General features: G+C 47.3%; 1 protein-coding gene across 3 annotated transcripts in view; it reads right to left on the bottom strand.

The window, feature by feature from the left end:
* The window catches only part of LOC118398802 (rho guanine nucleotide exchange factor TIAM2-like), a 75,870-nt gene that overhangs the window by 6,489 nt on the left and 48,816 nt on the right, over nt 1–20,565 (bottom strand). The window contains exons 6-19 of one of the 3 annotated variants that reach the window (XM_052471222.1): nt 20,031–20,255; nt 18,347–18,532; nt 13,443–13,589; nt 9,823–9,885; nt 8,674–8,841; nt 7,929–8,066; nt 7,662–7,740; nt 7,415–7,504; nt 6,952–7,167; nt 4,110–4,213; nt 1,911–2,123; nt 964–1,032; nt 439–564; nt 53–161 (exon numbers count right to left, since the gene is read on the bottom strand). In XM_052471222.1, the coding sequence (XP_052327182.1) occupies nt 53–161; nt 439–564; nt 964–1,032; nt 1,911–2,123; nt 4,110–4,213; nt 6,952–7,167; nt 7,415–7,504; nt 7,662–7,740; nt 7,929–8,066; nt 8,674–8,841; nt 9,823–9,885; nt 13,443–13,589; nt 18,347–18,532; nt 20,031–20,255 (1,933 nt within the window). The remainder of the gene's footprint in view (nt 1–52; nt 162–438; nt 565–963; nt 1,033–1,910; nt 2,124–4,109; nt 4,214–6,951; nt 7,168–7,414; nt 7,505–7,661; nt 7,741–7,928; nt 8,067–8,673; nt 8,842–9,822; nt 9,886–13,442; nt 13,590–18,346; nt 18,533–20,030; nt 20,256–20,565) is intronic. The other 2 variants (XM_035794521.2, XM_052471223.1) reach the window with 2 other exon arrangements.

Here is a 20,565-nt window from a genome sequence, read left to right as displayed (position 1 = left end):
AGTGGGATGTTCAGATCTAATGTACATGAGGTAGCATAGCTATCAGCCTTACCTCGTTCCAGAACCTTTTGGACTTTGATGTGGTTGGCACAGAAGCCGCTGTAGAGCTTGAAGTGGTCGGCGTAGTAGAGAAAGGAGCCCCCCAGCGAGAGAAGAAGTTTCTGGATGCAGAAAGAAAAAGAAGAGAGAATACACAGTCACTTCCTGTAAACATCCAACAGGCCTACCTCTGACTAACACTGCAGTCAGTAGGCTAAGTAACATCCTGTTAATGAAACGTGAAGCTTTCCCACTAGACCTTCAATATGTGTTCCAAATGGCACACTATTCCCTACATAGTGCATTACTTTTGACCAGAACCCTATGGGAATAGGGTGCCATTCACACATAGGGAGGCGATTCACACATATCACCAGACTTGTTGTGGATATACTGTACCTTGAATTGTTCCGGGGTCTCCAGGGAGCTGAAGTTGGGGGAGGAGGCGATGCGCTCCTCCAGGGTGTGTAGGAACACTCTCTGGAAGTCCAGCATCTCAGGCAGACTGCCAAACAGAGACTCCATCTAGTGGAGGGAGGAGATGACAACAGTTAGAAACGAACCAGAGAACAGAAGATTATTGATCCTTAGAAAGTCTTTATGGGCACCATTTAGCTACTGTACATACACTACATAGCAAACTAAAATGCTACAAAAGTACAGAATAGAAGATGGAACCATGCTCATGTGATGGATAGACTTGTCTGAGATCTGAAGACTTGAGTTAACTCCCTAACACCCGGGTTCAAACCCCGGTTGTCACACTAACATACAGCTTACTAACAAGTCATAATCAAATAAGCACATACTGTAATGTAATGTTATTGTATTTGACATGTGCTTAGACATGTAAAATTGCCTATATTTAGACATTTTACATGTAGGCTATATTTTTTATATTGCCTACACCCATCTGTACTGTACCTCATCGTGGCTGAGGAAGGTCTCACTCTGTAGAGGCGTTAGGTAGATGTCAAACAGAGAGCCCAGGTCCTGAGGGACAGAGACAGAGAACAAACTTCATTAGACTGTGACTTCACCACTAACCGACAATAACATCATCACTATCAGAATAAAACATAATCACTATCAGACTGTGACATCATCACTATCAGACTATAAGATCATCACTATCAGACTATGACATCATAACTACTAGACTGAAACCGCATCATTATCCGGCGATGACATCATCACTATCCGACTGTGACATCATCATTATCCCACTGTGACACCATCACTGTCACATCATCACTGTCAGACTATAACATCATCACTATCAGACTATGACAACATCACTACTAGACTGAAACATCATCACTATCCGACGGTGACATCATCACTATCAGACAGTGACATCATCACTATCAGACTGTGACATCATCATTCTCCTCAGCCTGACACATGGCGTTAAAGAAGAGGGTAAGTAAATATGCATTACACTAAATGCTACTAGAGATCATTAACAAATAGCCACTTAGAGACCATTCATTAACGGGCAGATCATTAATAAAGAGAGACCATCAATTATAAACCCCCAGAGAGGATGTTCCAGGATTCTCTTAGATAGGGCAGCAGAATGTGAGGGACCCGTGTTCATAAAGTGTATCAGAACAAGAGTGCTGATTTAGGATCAGATCCCCTCTGTCCATTCATTACTATCTAAAAGGCAAAAGTGATCCTAGATCATAACTCCTACTCTGATACGTGTTGTGAATAGGCCCTGACCTCTCTTTTGTGTAGAAGTGCTGATCTAGAATCAGGTTCCCCTTGTTCATATCATCTATTCATCCTTATCTAAAAGGCTAAATGGATCCTAGATCATAACTCCTACTCTGAGACACTTGGTGAATAATGGGCCAGGTATGTACCTTGACGTAGGACTTCTCTGTGTCCACCAATTCCTGTATGACCTTACAGAGCCTCTCAGAGATGGACATGTGTCTGGGGCAGGGGGGCTTCAGGGTCTGGGGAATGGGGGGCTCCATGGAGTAGGGGTTCCTCTGGCCCTCCACCACCACTGCCCCCGCTGCCCCACGGCCCTCTGGGAAGGTCTGGTTCAGCGAGCACACCGTCTCAACATTCTGAGGAAACAGAAGAGAGATGAGTCAGGAGAGATTCTCATTTCAGCTCTGAATATCAAATGACTGCCCTTTACTCTGGGGAGTTAAGTTACAACTCAGCCCTGAATCTACTGCGACAAGCACCTAATCATAATGCCAGTTAAAATCATCGACCCCTTCTGTAGTTCCGAGAGCATGTCTGTCAAACCTCTGTATTTGGAGAGGCAGAAAGTGCACAGAGAGCCAGGTCTATATCCTAAATTACATCCTATTCCCTAATAGTGCACTACTTTCGACGAGGGCCCATGGGTTTAAGCCAGGCTGCTGTATCATGGGCAAAACAGGATCAGAGAGATTTGGACACTGTGGGTAAACACTGCTATTAAGTTTTTCATAAGACATGAGACAGAGCAATTAACAGCATGATATCTGATACATAACCGGGAGTCTAGTTACTGAAACAGCATGTCACATCATATACTTCCATCCATCCACATTGACACCATTTTCACTCAAAGATGTTCAGTAGATTTGCCAAAGAAAGGCAGCACAATCGGCGGTAAACACACACACACACACACCAGGCAACCCCCGGTAGCAGGAAGGATCCCGAGCCAGAGCTTTGCCCATTTGTCATCATAATTTCTCCTGTCAGGCTATAATAAAGTGCTGACAAACTGATAAATCCCTCTGGTTAGGACTGTTGTGCTGTGCTGCAATCCAGCTTTAAAATACCCTCTAAAATAGAAGCAAACGTGGACAAAGAAGGTGAAAATAAGCATGAACATTTATGGGCTTATTATTTCCTGTAACATGTGTTCTTTGTGTATCTCTCAGGAGCGTGTTGCCTATGTATCCTATAAGTTGTACCTACAGTAAGACCTGAACAGTAAAAACTCTCCTTCCCAAGCAATAACACCAGAACAACACTAGCTACAGTACCAATGCATAATCAGTGCAGTACAATACAGCAGGTCAATTCAAATTGAAGTCAGTCAATTCAGGAAATAAACTCAAATTCCAATTCAGTAATTGCATCTGTTTTCAATGATTTCTCAATAAACTGAAAAGGAGAAGCTAATTATTTGAAATGTTTTTTTGAATTTGAAATGTTTTAACTCAAATCACTTCCTGGATTGAGTGACTTCAATTCGAACGGACTCCAACCCTGCAGTAAAGTAACTACAATAGTGAGAGGCATTACATTACAGCAGCTACAGTAGAGAGAGGCACAACATTACAGCAACTACAGTAGAGAGAGGCACTACATTACAGTAGCTACAGTAGAGAGAGGCACTACATTACAGTAACTACAATAGAGAGAGGCACTACATTACAGCAGCTACAGTAGAGAGAGGCACAACATTACAGCAACTACAGTAGAGAGAGGCACTACATTACAGTAGCTACAGTAGAGAGAGGCACTACATTACAGTAACTACAATAGAGAGAGGCACTACATTACAGCAGCTACAGTAGAGAGAAGCACTACATTACAGTAACTACAATAGAGAGAGGCACTACATTACAGCAGCTACAGTAGAGAGAAGCACTACATTACAGTAACTACAATAGAGAGAGGCACTACATTACAGTAGTTACAGTACAACCAGCAGAGTGATGCTGTTGGCTGCCTGCTCGCGGGCCACACAGGAGATTACCTCATCCAGCAGCCCAGCCAGCATGTCCTTCAGGGACTGTCTGAGAGACGGCAGGGAGAAAGTCCCAGGGATGTCCCCCACCCCCACATCATCCTCCTGGGACAGAACCCAGCACATAGCCCCGCTGGGGGAGCTAGATAGAAACAACATGCTACACGCCTGGCTGGGCGTTCTGACCTCCGCTGGTAGCCATTCATCCCCGGAGTTTGTCGAACCTGAGCCAGTACTCTCCTGGCCACTCATCTCATTTTAGCAGGTGCTCTGATCACCAACACAGGACACGGCATCAAACACACCACTTGCTGCTCTTAACCTGAGACACACACACACACACACTCCATCTCACCTGGCCGAGCTGCACCGTCCCATCAGCGGGTTGTGGTTGTTGTGACAGCTCCTGAAAGGGAGACGTTACAGAGCATTCTGGAAGCTCCTGGGGCAGCAGCACATCTGAGAGATAAGCAGACAGGACAGTATGATTCAAGATGGGCCAGAATGCTTGTGCACAAACACACACACACACCAACACACACACACATACAGGTGCTGAGAGGGAATTCCTGGTTTAAAGCACTGGAGGCAGTTTTACAGCAGTCCGTTGGATGAATGGTGGATGTTCTGTACTGGCGGGGAGGTTAAGTGCACCTGACTGGTGTCAACCACCATCGATCTGGCTTCACTACAAGCCCAGCAGGCAAGAGCAATTCATTTGGCCTCACACCTACTCTCGCAGGGGTCTTATACAGCTTACTTGGCCTCACACCAACAGGAATAAACAAGTTTTTATCATCTGTTTGAAACAGAATAGAGACTATCATTATACACTGAGTGTACAAAACATTATGAACACCTGCTCTTTCCATGACATAGACTGGTGAATCCAGGTGAAAGCTATGATCCCTTATTGGATTCCTTATTGATGTCTCTTGTTAAATCCACAATCAGTGTAGATGAAGGGGATGAGACAGGTTAAAGAAGGATTTTTAAGCCTTGAGACAACTAAGACATGGATTGTGTACGTTGTCAAGAACTGCAACGCTGATAGGTTTTTCACACTCAACAGTTTCCTGTACCTCAATATTAGGAAGGTGTTACCTAATGTTTGGCACACTCAAGTGTAAATTCAGTATCAGTTTTTCAACAATATATATAAACTTTGTTTGTCAGTGATTTAACGATGGCCTATGCTCATGCCAGTAATCAGTGATCTAATCAGATACTATTGCATGATGTAATGAAGACAATAATGATCCTAGCTAGCTCCATCATGGAGTGACCGTGCTGCGCTGCCCAGACCAGTCAGACATGCCAGCTGTCTTCACATCCTCTTAATTGAATCAGCATGAGGCATTTGAATGTCTCCAGCCAGGCCTAAACACCCTGTAGAATTGGCTGGGCAGCATGGCATTCCCCTCCACAGACACACTGGCTGATTAATGATACTGCTGCCTGAGGCCCTCTAGTGCTGAAAAATGAAAACCTACCGGTAGAAGACACTGAATGCCCTCCAGTAAACCAAATGTTGAGTTAGTTCAAATAGGTTAAGAAGTACCCCAATGTCAATAATAGTATCTGTATGAATATGAGGAATGTGAACTTTAGAATCTTTAGAACAAGAAGTCCCGTTTTAAAACGTAGTCAATAAAGCGTTGAATTGGGAGCTTTAAAACCTGTTGGGGATAGGGCTGTCTACTGCCCCCGCTGGAGTAATTGCGTGCTCATAGTAAACATAATATTTTTTTGTCAAAAGTTGCAAATAAAAAAAAATATTATTGAATAGAAAACACTCTAAAGCTTCTAAAACCGTTTAAATTATGTCTGTATGTAAAGCAGAACTCTCAGGGCAGTCATTCTCCCAAACTCTCTCTTGTCATCAGAAAAGTTGGCCCAACTTTGACGTCATCGCCCCCACCCTTCCCAAGCACTTACAGGTCTGGGAACAGTCTCTCTGTCTTCAGCGCGATCTCAGCTTTCAATGGGGCTTCTCATTGTGAGAATCGCGTGCTCACGAGAGTTTTGGCGGGCCGAAACCTTTCGGTCACGTGAAAAAACAGGTCACTTTTATGCGCGCTCTGCTCCGGTCCTGTCTTTTTTCCAAGATCGATTATACAATGCATGCGTTTCTGTTCGTCCTCACGATTGCTGTACACCTTTATAACATGTTTAAAGCTTGATTATGAACTTAGTTTGATAAGTTTAGTCGACATATAATATGTAAGTTTGACGTTTTGGTGCGCATCCACTTGACTTTTGGCTACATTTCAACCGAAATGTGTCGTGTTTGAGAACCGAAAGACACAGACTGCAAAACTAAACGCTGTTTTTGGTAAGTATAATTCCTTCCAGGTCTTCTGATGGAAGAACAGCAAAGGTAAGGGAATATTTATGTGGTAAATTTGGGTTTCTGTGGACTCCAAGATAGAGGAGCCATAATGCTACTTTTTGAACGCCGACTCATAGTATAGCCTAGTGAACGAAACCTGTAACGTTAAAAATAAATGTAACACAGCGATTGCATTCAGAAGAAGTGTATCTAACTATATATATGTAGAACATGCATATTTAGTCAAAGTTTATGATGTGTATTCCTTGTTAGCTGACGTTATCTGCCGGAGCTATCGTCATTTTTCAGGACATTTGAGTAGCATTTTTTGAACGATGCATCATTGTAAACAGAGATTTATGGATATATATAGCATATTATTGAAAAAACATAAATGTACTGTGTAACATGTTATATTACTGTCATCTGATGAAGATTTCAAAAGGTTAGTGCATTATTTTTCTTTTAATCCTGCGTTTGTTGATTGCATATTTTTTCAACTTGGCTATGCAAATTAGCTGTGTCTTCGGTGGTGGTTTGACATAAATATGTGCTATGTTTTCGCCGTAAAACATTTTAGAAATCTGACTTGCTGGGTAGATAAACAAGGTGTTTATCTTTCATTTGAGCCATTGTACTTGTTAATGTGTGGAGGTTAAATATTTTTAGGAATTTTTTTGCGTTCCATGCGCCACCTTCCAGCTGAACGTGGGGGGGGGTGTTCCCAAATTGGAACCCTAGTCCCCTTCTGGTTCAGTGTGAGGGCCTTCTTGTTCTATACTAGTATTCTTTATTAGCCCAGCACCTATGTTTTTAAGGATGTGCGTATGACCACAAACTTTTCTATAGAATGTGCTTTCTATACCTGTAGGCCAGGGGCCACAGTGGCTGGGTGGCGGTGGTGCTGGCTGCCAGGGGCCACAGTCTGACCAGACAGAGGTATGGTCCTCAGTGGTCGTGTCCTCTCGTCTGAGCAACAGATGGAGGGTCTGGTGGCTGAACAACAGGTGCGCCAGACCCATGTCCAGGGAAGACACACTGGTCCCATTCAGAAACAGGATCTCATCCCCCGCTCTCAGACCTGAGGGAAAGAGACATTACTAATCAGGCTGTTAGTGTTTGTCACTAGGTAAGATACATCATCTGTATTGTGTGTTCTATTCCTGAAATAAAGTCTGTTTATTTATGTTAAATAATGAATTGAATTAAACTGCCTTCTTGAACCACCTTTACTATTGCAGTTTTACATTCCTAGGACAGTAGTGGTCCAGACAATTTTTTACATCTTGGTCAGAGCGCCAGCACACCATAACTATGAATTGACGTACCTTCAGTGAAAGCCAGTCCCTCTGGAGTGACCTCACTCACATAGACATGGCCTTTCCTGGTTCCGTCTACATGGCCCATCACAGCAAAGCCTACAGGTGGGATAGGTCAGAGGTTAAAACAGTAACACATGATATTATACTGTAATAAGGTAACCGAAGTGTAAATAAGCATTTTTTTGCAAACACACACACACAGACACAAACAAACGCACACACACAATCCCCACTACACACAATCCCTACTCACCAAAGTCCACTGCTGTGTCTGGGCGGGACAGTTGTATGGTGAAAACATTGAGCGGAAAGACCTCTAGCTCATCATACACCTTTCAGAAGAAGAACATAGAAGAGTGAAGAAGAACTCATCAACACATAATCAATGTACTTCCTAAAGGGGCAAGAAATGTTGTCTCTGAAACAAAATGATAATAATCCTGGAATTATGGTTTAATATTGAAATGTATTGACTCCGAGATAACACAATAAGTGACTGAATAAATCAATGAATGCTTACCAGTGAATTGCTACTGTATAGCTGGGGCCTTACCAGGTCTCGTAGTGGGTCTGTGAGTGCTGGGGAGCTGGTCTCCGTGTCCTGACCCACCAGCCTTCTCACACGCAGGCAGTGCTGGCTCGGGTCCAGGTGCCTGTCCTAGTTCAAGACCCAAGTGAATGAGTCAATGTGTGACCCAAGTGAATGAGTCAATGTGCGACCCAAGTGAATGAGTCAATGTGCGACCCAAATGGCTCCCTAATCCATATGTAGTGACCTACTTTTGATCAGGAAACAATGAGGCTACGTCCAGAATGCCATATTATTCCTTATGTTGTGCACTACATTTGCACTACACCACTGCACTACTTTTGACCAATACCCATAGAGGGCTGTATTTAAAAGTAGTGCACTATATAGGGAATAGGGTGCCATTAGTGACATCGCCTCAGTGTGTCAGAAATGTTCAGTGTCTTCAGCTACGGTAGCTAGCTACACTCCCGCACAATCACTAACACTCTTCATGTTCCCAATCAGCTAAAATGATGCTGTAGTGAATGAACTTTCTATGGAGAGAAAGCATGAATTATTGAGGAATCCAGAGCAATTAAACTAGTAGCTGTTCTGTACAATTCTCTTCTATCATTCCCGGTTTGCCTTTAACATCCATATCAGTCACTGGAGAATTCACCGCAAAATGCTGACTTCAGAGTTAGGAGAGTGTTTAAATGTATTAATAATGAGGCGATAGATGCATTATGCTTACCTTACAGGCCAAAGATAGCACATCTGATACGAGGAAATCGGGTTTGATGTGCAGAGTAACTGTTTGGCTTTCGGGCATATTCACACAGACTGGAGGTTCCAAACTGCTGAACCAAGGGTTTCCTTTAGGTGGTGCTATCAACTGCACTTTGGCAAGAGCGTCCAATCTCTGTTACGGAGAGACAAAGAGGGAGGAGTTCATTTAGGTTTCTTAACTGATAATAGGTATTTTATAAATAGGTGTTTTATATTTAAATAATTAAATCAGGTATAAAACATCTCTCTTGGCATTGTGGTGAAAAGTTCTGAATTCTGTGACTTTTGCCACAAGATATTATTCTTATAATATTAATACACAATGACAAAAAAAAACTCACATTAACAAAATCTATCAATCGTAGATGTTTAATTAAAACGCCAACAGAAATGTGTGTTTTCATGCCAGTCTCAGCTGACCTATGTGTCTATCGAACTAAAGCCAAAAGACATTGAAAGCACACAACAACAGGTCTGTGGGGGGGGGTCCCATTCTCTGGCCGTACAGAGGGCTGTCACTAGGTGACTATGGAATTCTCCGTCGGCCTAACCCCCCCATCCCCCAGACCCTCGAAGGGCTCTTTGCCCTCCTCACGCCTGCCTGTTTGCATGAAGCAGGGTCAACATACCAGGATGCTGCTGTGACAGCTGTGCTAACCCCGACCCCGTGTGAATAGAAAGCCCCCCTCCATTCCTCCATCCCACCCACCCTCACTGTCCCCCATTAGGCTGAGATTGATCAACAACAATACTCCTCGACTCGGTCCCAAATGGCACCCTATTCCCTATATCGTGCAATGCCCATAGGGCTCTGGTCACTATGTGCCCTGGTCAAAAGTAGTGCACTATATAGAATATAGGGTACCATTTTGGATGCACTTCTCCCTAACACCTGGTTCTAGAGCAAACATAGGGGCAGTATTTGGAAACTTTCTTCAACAAAGAGGAAAAAGGTTGATGTATCAAATGTATCCATGACAACCTAAAGTTATTGAATAGAATATTGCAATGTGGTTAGCTAGTGAAAGATGAAGTGTTCACATATTTCCACTGGTTGCAGAAATGATGAGTTAACATGTTGGAAAATGTTTTCTGGACAAAGTGCTTGCTGTACCTCAGAGCTGCTGTGGTTGAGGACATGGCCAGTAGGCACTCCAACACTTTGTCCTTCAACAACCTGCAACATGGAAAACACACACATTCATAAGTGACCAAGGAGCAGAATGCACACTAAAAATAACTACCTGGTCTATATTTACATATCTTTTAAAATGATCTCTCTAAAACCAAAGGTTTTGATACTATTCAGATCCAGACTGAGACCTAAATCAGCCTCGGGAGGATCTATGGGAAGAAATAATGGGTTTGGTGATGTTGAAATTACAGGTCTGGGAGTCAGGCAGATGGAACGGCCCTCATCAGGCTGGCGGGGATGGAGACTGTCTCCCCTACACCAAGATACCAGTCTGCCCTCAGCAGAGATACCTCTACCACCACCAGCAGCAGGCAGGACCACCACAGAGACAAGATACCTTACCTGTGTCAACAAATGCCAACAGCTTACTGGAACTAAACAACAATCGCAGTACAAAGGACTCAAAATGCTTGAATGAGCATTCAGTCATTTTACATCTGTACCTTTTCTGACTGGCTGATTTGACTCGCTGACATTACAGCTCTCTGGAAGCGATTACAAGGCTCTTAAAGTGATCAACCCCCAATCACCATACAATAAAATCAAACTGCTGTGCTAGCAGAGAGAAGGGGGTAGAGTAGATCCCCTTTGGTAAATGTGGGGCTGTAGGACGTTTAGTGGGACAGCACGGCGGTTTACACAGACCATCTGTTTGTCGCCATTGGGCTGGCATGCTGCAGCTGACAACAATTAACCACATGTGGCTTCTAATGTCTGTTCCATCTCTGTTCCATTGAGTGGTCGAGCTGGCCTCTATAGTGAGATTAAGCTTTCTCTGACTCAGCCTCATAACAAAGAACTTCACTGCTGGGAGATTTCTTCCTATCTGCCCCATGACTACGGAGGGAATCATGTACGGATTTGGGCACTACTGTACGTTTGACCTGTGTACAGAGATCAGAGGCCGTCATGTTATACACTGAGTGTACAATACATTATGCTCTTTCCATGACAGAGACTGACCAGGGGAATGCAGGTGAACGCTATGATCCCTTATTAATGTCACTTCAATCAGTGTAGACCAATGGGAGGAGACAGGTTAAAGAAGGATCTTTAAGCCTTGAGACAATTGAGACAGAATGTGTATGTGTGTCGTTCAGAGGGTGAATGATCAAGACAAAAGATGTAAGTGCCTTTGAACGGGGTATGGTAGTAGGGTGCCGGGCGCACCGGTTTGTGTCAAGAACTGCAACGCTGCTGGGTTTTTCATGCTCAACAGTTTCCTGTGTGTATCAAGAATGGTCCACCACCCAAAGGACATCCAGACAAGTTGACACAACTGTGGGAAGCATTGGAGTCAACATGGGCCACCATCCCTGTAGTCACTTTTTACACCTTGTAGAGTCCATGCCCTGACGAATTGAGGCTGTTCTGAGGGCAAAAGGGGGTGCAACTCAATATTAAGAAGGTGTCTTTAATGTTTGGTATACTCAGTGTATGTGTGTGTGTATTATATTACATAGTGACCATCTATTACCGTGATAGTTCTGATTACCCAGGCACCCCTGGGCATTACCAACGTATGCTGCCTGGATCAGCAGCATATGGACATGTGAGTTAACAGACTCCAGGTGTGACTGTGAGATGTATCTTTCAGAATGTCAACACAGAGCATGTGCAAGGGGGTGAAGTGGGCTTACTATGTACATCCTATCATCATATTATACAAGTCAATCTGTCTAATGTAATGTCCCACTGACTGGACAGAACTAAACAATGATGGTGGGGCAGAGAGGCCCAGTGTGGCTTGTCCTTCACAGGAGTCCTAAGGATAACAGATCCTATCAACATCCCAAAATAGACCACTCTCTGAAGGCTAGCTGTTTATCAGACAGAGACAGAGGGAGATGCAGGCACTAAAGCTGGGATATGGGCTGGGGGCTTGGACAAGGACAGTGGTTGGGGCTGCAGCAGGGGCTGGAGCTGGGGAATAGTGCTGGGGCTGATGCTGGGATAGGGGCTGGGGAATAGGGGATTGGGCAGGGACTAAGACAGGGGCAGTGGCTGGGACAGCTGGGGGCTGGGACAGCTGGGGGCTGGGATAGGGGCTGGGACAGCTGGGGGCTGGGATAGGGTCTGGGACAGCTGGGGGCTGGGATAGGGGCTGGGACAGTTGGGGGCTGGGATAGGGGCTGGGACAGCTGGGGGCTGGGATAGGGGCTGGGACAGCTGGGGGCTGGGATAGGGGCTGGGACAGCTGGGGGCTGGGATAGGGGCTGGGACAGCTGGGGGCTGGGATAGGGGCTGGGACAGTTGGGGGCTGGGATAGGGTCTGGGACAGCTGGGGGCTGGGTTAGGGGCTGGGACAGTTGGGGGCTGGGATAGGGGCTGGGACAGCTGGGGGCTGGGATAGGGGCTGGGACAGCTGGGGGCTGGGATAGGGGCTGGGACAGCTGGGGGCTGGGATAGGGGCTGGGACAGCTGGGGGCTGGGATAGGGGCTGGGACAGCTGGGGGCTGGGATAGGGTCTGGGGCTTGGACAGTGGTGTTGGAGAGTACTGACTTGACTTCAATGACTGATGATGAGAATTTCAGCAGGTTGCTAACTACTGCCCCTGACCGGGGAAAACAAAACAACTCCCTCAATCATTGCCTCAGTTTGGAATGTTCCCAAACGACGTACAGGAAAGATAGCTTTACGATGAGCAGGAAAATGTTGCAAGTTCAACCCTGTTCGTCTGGCTAATTTATGGGTTGGCGAGGAGTCAGTTAGTGCTTGAAACACATTCCACTTCTTCTCTGCTGGATTTATCAAACATGCTCTCTGTTCAAAAAGCCTCCAGAAACGTGCTGTCGGGTCCGGAGCCAAGAGGTCTCTTGTAAAAGATTGTTTATACAGGTGATAAAAAGGAGAATCGGAAAAAAGGCAAACATGGGCGCCGCAGCAAATGGGGTAGCAGGGGGTAACCCGCACAGATCTGTCCCAGCTGACAGGTTATGGGGTTGCAGGGGGTAACCCGCACAGATCTGTCCCAGCTGACAGGTTATGGGGTAGCAGGGGGTAACCCGCCCAGATCTGTCCCAGCTGACAGGTTATGGGGTAGCAGGGGGTAACCCGCACAGATCTGTCCCAGCTGACAGGTTATGGGGTAGCAGGGGGTAACCCGCCCAGATCTGTCCCAGCTGACACGTTATGGGGTAGCAGGGGGTAACCCGCACAGATCTGTCCCAACTGACAGGTTATGGGGTAGCAGGGGGTAACCCGCACAGATCTTTCCCAGCTGACAGGTTATGGGGTAGCAGGGGGTAACCCGCACAGATCTGTCCCAGTTGACAGGTTCAGTTAACCTAATAAAGGCTTTGCGAGGGTAATCCAGAGGTTTATCGAGTACAGAACATTATCTGCCTCCTCAATGAGTTATTCTTTACTTTGACCACTCACGTGGGAGTGGGAGGTTCTTGGGAGGTTGTAGGAAGGTTGTTGTGAAGTTGTAAATAGGTTGTAGGGCGTTTGTAGGGAGATTGTAGGCAGATTCTAGGGAGGCTGTAAGAAGGTTGTAGGGACGTTTTAGGGAGGTTGTAGGAAGGTTGTATAATACCTGGGACATGGACTGCCTCTTCTCCTTGCTGCGTTTGGTCAGGGTGTCCAGACCCTTGAGGGAAGAGAAGATACCCCTCTTGTTCCGTGTCTCCCGGGAAAGAGATTGGCAACGCCTCCGCAGGGTGGCCTCGTCACGGGTGCAGATCTGAGAACAGACATTAAAAGACATCACTTCTGTGGTTAGAGACTTATTTTATCTGTATAAAAAATCTGACCAGAGAACAGGCTGATGTTTTTTGATCATAATAAATATATGTGGAAGGACCACCAGAGGGCAGGCTGGGCTCATGGATAGTAGCCCAACAAGGCATGGGAGACAAGGTAACCAGAGGCAATTAAGCACAGCTGACGGTACTAATGACATACTCTCCTTCCCCTATAAGAGAGAGAATGGAACCAGCAGAGAGAGAGGGAAACTATCTCTGGAAGATGGCCACCGAGAGAGAGGAGCTATCCAGGAAGAACCACTAAGATGGTGACAATCCCGTGACTTTTTGTTGTAGCTTAAAGATAATCCTATTGTGTTCCTGTTTCATCTGGAGAAGAAGATAGTGACGCCCAATTACTTGGTCCGCTCACATTGGTGGAGGATGCGGGCATTAGGTGGACGAGTGACACAAGGATAAGTGAGTAAATCAAGTTTCTTCCAGTAGACCCGGAGGAACCATTCAAGAACGATGGATAACGCCCTACTACAACAATTGATCACGGCACAGCAGACGACCATAGAACTCCTGCAACAACAGCTGAGCCGACGAGAAGACGAGAAGAGTTAAGCCAAGAGCGGCTGCTCACGCCATCTTACCTCGTCTCTCCAAGGAGGATGATATTGAGGTCTTCCTCATGACCTTCGAAAGGACAGCCACCTTGGAAGAGTGGCCGCCCACAGAATGTGCGAGAGCATTAGCCCCTCTTTTGACCGGGGTGGCTCAGGAAGCCTATTTTGACCTGGATTCCCGCGAAGCTGCGGACTATGGGCGACTAAAAACCGAGATCCTGTCCCGGTACCAGCTGACTGCCAGAGATAGGGCTGTAAAGTTCCATCAATGGACCTATACAGCTGATCAACCCGTCCGTGCCCAGATCTTCGCATTAATACGACTGACGAAACTGTGGCTAGAACCTGGAAAGGGAGTAGGACATGTGATAGAGACTCTCGTAGTGGACAAGATATTGAGAGAATTACCCAGTGACTTAAAAAGGGTTGTGGGGCAAGCCAACCCGTTGTCAGCCGACGACATAGCCCAGGCGGTGGAAACATATCGGTCTACAGGGGAGTTGTTAAAAAGTGACAAGGAGGAACGGAAGGACTCTTCCAATCCCGTACCACGACTCACCCCGGCGCGCCCGCCACCGAAACGTCCAAGCCCCCCCCGGAGGTGGGAGAAGTCAGCCACCACACAGCAGGGTCGGTGTTATAAATGTCAGTCTCCCAACCATTATGCCCCACAATGTCCTAGCAAGGATGAGCCCATGGTCACGGAGTCATCACTGCCTACCTCCACACATCCCGTTTTGAGGGGGCAGGATCAACACTGTTGGTTAGCAGAGATAGCCCCAGCCTCAGAGATTCCGGTGCGAGTCGAAGGACAAGATGTCGTAGCTATTCTCGACTCGGGAAGTATGGTTACGTTAGTAGAGGAGCGGATGGTGACCTCCGCAACACTGCTACCAGACAAAGTAGCCGTATCCTGTATCCATGGAGACACCCACTATTACCCCACTGTGAATCTGCCTATTCTCACTCCAAAAGGAAGGTGTACAGTCAGGGCAGGGAAAGTGCCGCAGCTGAAGGTGCCATTATTGATCGGGAGAGACTGTCCCCTATATAAGGAGCTTCGGCAGATGACGTTATGCACGGGAAGAAGGGGGACAGGAAAGAAGAGAAAATCCAAGCCCGAGGTAGTAGTCCTACAAGGAGACGTAGCCGCGTCCTCGTCCTCTGCAGCAGGGGAAGAAATAGCGACCCAACGTTTACGACAGATATTCCAAGAAACCACCGATGAAGACACATGTGAAGGGCTATACACAACGCAGGAAGGAAGGAGCAACCAGGCGCTAAGGGATATATTTGAAGCTCCATCCGAGGAGGGAACCTGGAAGGGATTCTCCTCGGTCACCCCTGATGGGGATGTGGAACAACCTCCACATCCCTCTACCGAGGTCGACCTGCCCCAGGAATTAAAGGGACAGTTTGGCACCTCTCAGCATAGAGACCCAGACCTAAGGGAGGCCATGAGGAAGGTGAAGGTGATCGACGGGAGGAACGTCGACGGATCAGGTGAGCCCCCTCTTCCTTACTATGCAATCAGGCGGGGTCTCTTATACTGGGTCGTACGACGAAGGGGGGAAAACCAGGAATTACTAATGGTGCCTAGGCCATACAGGGATACAGTTCTACAGTTAGCCCATTCCCACGTCCTAGGAGGACACCTGGCACGAGACAAGACTATTGACAGAATCATGCAGAGATTCTATTGGCCCCGGGTCACCCGGGATGTGGCCAGGTATTGTAGGACGTGTGATCAATGTCAACGTACAGCCCCACGGCCACACCTACGTAACCCTTTGATTCCTCTCCCCATCATAGAGACTCCCTTTGAACGCATAGCTATGGACCTCGTAGGACCCCTCCCAAAATCCGCCAGAGGACACGAGTACATCCTAGTGGTTATAGTTTACGCTACCAAGTTCCCGGAGGCCATACCCCTGCGTAACATGTCGTCAAAGGGAATTGCCAAGGAGTTATTCCTGATGTTCTCTCGTGTGGGCCTCCCCAAGACTATCTTAACTGATCAAGGAACCCCGTTCATGTCCCGGTTGATGAAGGACTTGTGTCGGTTATATCAGGTTCAACAGATACGTACAAGCATATTCCACCCTCAAACAGACGGGTTGTGTGAATGCTTGAACAAAACGATTAAAAGCATGTTGAGAAGAGTGGTGTCCCGAGACGGAAAAAACTGGGACATGCTTCTCCCACACTTAATGTTTGCCCTGCGAGAAGTACCCCAGGCATCCACTGGATTCTCTCCGTTTGAATTGCTCTATGGCAGACCCTGTCGAGGAATCCTCGACTTAGCCAAGGAGACCTGGGAGACCCAACCATGCCCCTTTCAATCCACAATAGAACACGTTACCCTGATGAGAGACCGCCTGTCAGCAGTGTGGCCCATAGTCAAGGAGCATATGGAGAAGGCCCAAAGGACCCAAGGCCGGGCCTATGATAAGTATGCGACCCCGTGAGTTCACCGTGGGAGAGAAAGTGATGGTGCTTGTGCCCACGGCCGAACATCGCTTGCTGGCGCAGTGGAGGGGGCCCTACGAGGTAATGAAAAGGGTCTCACCGGTCAATTACCTCATCAAGCAACCTGACAGGAGGAAGAAGGTCCAACTCTATCACATAAACCTGCTGAAGACGTACCATGGACGAGAGGAGGAGGTGGCTTTGATGGCCCTGGAGGGCAAAAGAAAAGAGGAGGCTCTACCACAGGTGCGCCGTGGCCAAACTCTCCTACCGGAGCAGTCAAGACAGCTAGACAAGCTGATTATGAACTTTGGTCTAATATTCTCTCCATTCCCAGGACAAACAGATGTCCTGTTCCACCATATCCACACTGAAACCGGCAAGAAGGTGCATATCCGCCCTTACAGGATTCCTGAGGCTCGCAGAGTCATCGCTAAGAAAGAGGTGAGGGAGATGTTGAGGATGGGCGTGATCGAGCCCTCGACGAGTGAGTGGTCCAGTCCCATAGTCCTGGTCCCCAAATCCGATGGTAGTATGAGACTCTGCAACGACTTTAGGGCCGTGAATGCCATCTCTACATTCGATGCGTATCCCATGCCCCGTGTGGATGAACTCTTGGAGCGCTTAGGAAAGGCCAAGTTCATCACTACCCTGGATTTGACGAAGGGATATTGGCAAGTGCCGGTGGCTCCAGAGGATCGCCCAAAGACTGCCTTCGCCACCCCAGAGGGGCTTTTCCAGTATGTGAGGATGCCCTTTGGACTGCACGGTGCCGCTGCAACCTTCCGACGCCTCGGATACAGGGCTTGGGGCCGTACTAGCTCAGGGTAAAGGTGAAGCAGAGAAGCCGATTCTCTTCCTTAGTAGGAAGCTCAGCGATCGGGAACAGAGGTATGCGACCGTAGAGAAAGAGGCCTTAGCCATCAAGTGGGCCCTCGATTATCTCCGGTACTACCTACTGGGTCGGAGGTTTGCATTAGTTACTGACCATGCGCCCCTCACGTGGATGGCTGGTAAGAGAAAAAATAACAACAGAATAGCCAGATGTTTTTTGTCTTTACAACCGTTCTCTTTCCATGTCATCCACAGGGCCGGATCGAGGAACGGGAATGCAGACGCGCTGTTCCGACGCGACCAAGACGGTGCGTCTGGCGCCCGACCCTCCGGTTCGGTCCTGGGGGGGAAGGTATGTGGAAGGACCACCAGAGGGCAGGCTGGGCTCATGGATAGTAGCCCAACAAGGCATGGGAGACAAGGTAACCAGAGGCAATTAAGCACAGCTGACGGTACTAATGACATACTCTCCTTCCCCTATAAGAGAGAGAATGGAACCAGCAGAGAGAGAGGGAAACTATCTCTGGAAGATGGCCACCGAGAGAGAGGAGCTATCCAGGAAGAACCACTAAGACGGTGACAATCCCGTGACTTTTTGTTGTAGCTTAAAGATAATCCTATTGTGTTCCTTTTCATCTGGAGAAGAAGATAGTGACGCCCAATTACTTGGTCCGCTCACATATAGCAGCATTCAATAACATTCTTAATCGCTTTCTTAAATGGGGATAAATAACGAGTTTTCAATGGAACTGTTCCAGAGAACGTGTGAAATGTTAATGTCCCAAGTGGAGGGTTGATATGGGTGTAAAGCAGTAGATCACCAGGGCATGAAAGGAGGAGACAGAGAAGATCCCCAGGCGTCCCAGGGTGGTTTTGGAGGGCCGTCCGGCCACGGCCAGGAGACTCTTAGGGTTGGGGAGCTCACTGCCCTGCAGGCTGGCCAGGTAACAGCGCATCCGGAACAGGTCGATGTTGAACTTCTCCAGGTTCTGCTCCCATTGCTGGATCTGGGGAGAAACAGACAGACAGACAGACAGACAGGGTCACATCACAGTACACAGGGTTAGAGTCACTCTCAAGGTGACAGGATGACTTCTCCACCCTCTTATTGACAACGAGAGACCAGGCAAGGCAAAAACACATGCTCACAGTCACACCCAGAACCATATACAGTACATAGAGAGAGTTTGGCCAACTTTGACACAGTTCACCATGTTAGCAACCTTATTTCCAAAACTGTTGGTGATGTGACATTACACAAAGCAAAACAGCAGCGAAGGGTAGCCTAGTGGGTAGCCTTGTGGTTAGAGCATTGGACTAGTAACCGGAAGGTTGCAAGATCAAATCCCAGAGCTGACAAGGTAAAAATCTGTCGTTCTGCCCCTGAACAGGCAGTTAACCCACTGTTCCTAGGCCGTCATTGAAAATAAGAATTTGTTCTTAACTGACTTGCCTAGATAAATAAAGGTTAAACATTTTTAAAACGTTTTTAGTAATGAGATGTGGCTCTGGTCCCACCATAGCACACAGAGGGCGACGAGGTGACTGAATGGCATCAGGCAATCAAAAGGGGCGTGTCTAACTGCAGAACAAGTCACATGGCTCATTGGAGCTATGCCACATAATCACATTAAATCGCCCTTATCCAACACACCCAGGGAAGAGGAACGATCATCTTCATTGGTGTGCTACAGAATAAAACGTCCTCCTCATCTTCATTGGTGTGTTACGCAATAAAACATCCTCCTCATCTTCATTGGTGTGCTACGGAATAAAACGTCCTCCTCATCTTCATTGGTGTGTTACGGAATAAAACGTCCTCCTCATCTTCATTGGTGTGCTACGGAATAAAATGTCCTCCTCATCCGCATTGGTGTGTGTTACGCAATAAAACATCCTCCTCATCTGCATTTGGTGTGTGTTCTGCAAAATGTCCCCCTCATCTGGGTTTCCCATTACAACAGACTTCTATGTGGAGTGGACCGAATGTGTTGTACTAGTCTGTTAGACTGAGAACATCTGGAATACAAATGACTTTCCTTATGTCATCTTGCTTGGGTCTGAAAGCATAAAACCCCAGTTTCAACAAACTCTGCTGCCAACACATCTGGGCTCATGTCAGTATGTTCCACAACCACAAGGAACGGTGTAATAACGTAATGATTTCAGCCATTACATGAACGTTCTAACTCGCAGGCTATGCGGACAGAAACAAGAAGATGTCATGCAGGTGTATATGTGTGGCTCTTCAGAGGGAGAATAGTCTGGTTTCCATGGAGCTCAGACACTGATGACTTAATAGGCCAATTTAACTAACTGCATGTTTGAATGGCTAGGACTAACAGTGGCCTCTGATCTTGACACACACACACACACACACACACACACACACACACACACACACACACACACACACACACACACACACACACACACACACACACACACACACACACACACACACACACACACACACACACACACACACACATCCCAGTGCCTCACCTGGCTCTTGATGGCCTTCCTGTTCCTCTGGTCACTGATGACAGACAGCTGCAACTCAGCCATCTTCTTCATCTTGCTGTCCATGTCTATCTTCTGCAGCAGGGTGCCAGTCTGGCTCCTCAGTAACCGCACCGTGTCCTCCTTCCCCTGTCTCTTAGCCAGCAGAGAGGCGCTTGCAGAGTGGATGGCTGTCACCCAGTTCTCCAGGTCTGTCTGATTAGCAGCCTGCGGGGAGGAATGAGGCCAGATGACACAGTGCCATGGGGCAGGGGAACATGGGGCCAGGTGACACAGTGTCAGGCTAAGGGAAGGGCAGGGGAACATGGAGCCAGGTGACACAGTGTCAGGCTAAGGGAAGGGCAGGGGAACATGGGGCCAGGTGACACAGTGTCAGGCTAAGGGAAGGGCAGGGGAACATGGGGCCAGGTGACACAGTGTCAGGCCAAGGGAAGGGCAGGGGAACATGGGGCCAGGTTAGCAGTGCCAGGCTAAGGGAAGGGCAGGGGAACATGGGGCCAGGTTAGCAGTGCCAGGC

Source organism: Oncorhynchus keta, chromosome 19, assembly GCF_023373465.1.
Source record: "Oncorhynchus keta strain PuntledgeMale-10-30-2019 chromosome 19, Oket_V2, whole genome shotgun sequence".
Lineage (NCBI taxonomy): Eukaryota > Metazoa > Chordata > Actinopteri > Salmoniformes > Salmonidae > Oncorhynchus > Oncorhynchus keta.
The sequence above is the reverse complement of the archived record's forward strand: the minus strand, read 5'-3'. Positions and strand labels throughout refer to the sequence as shown.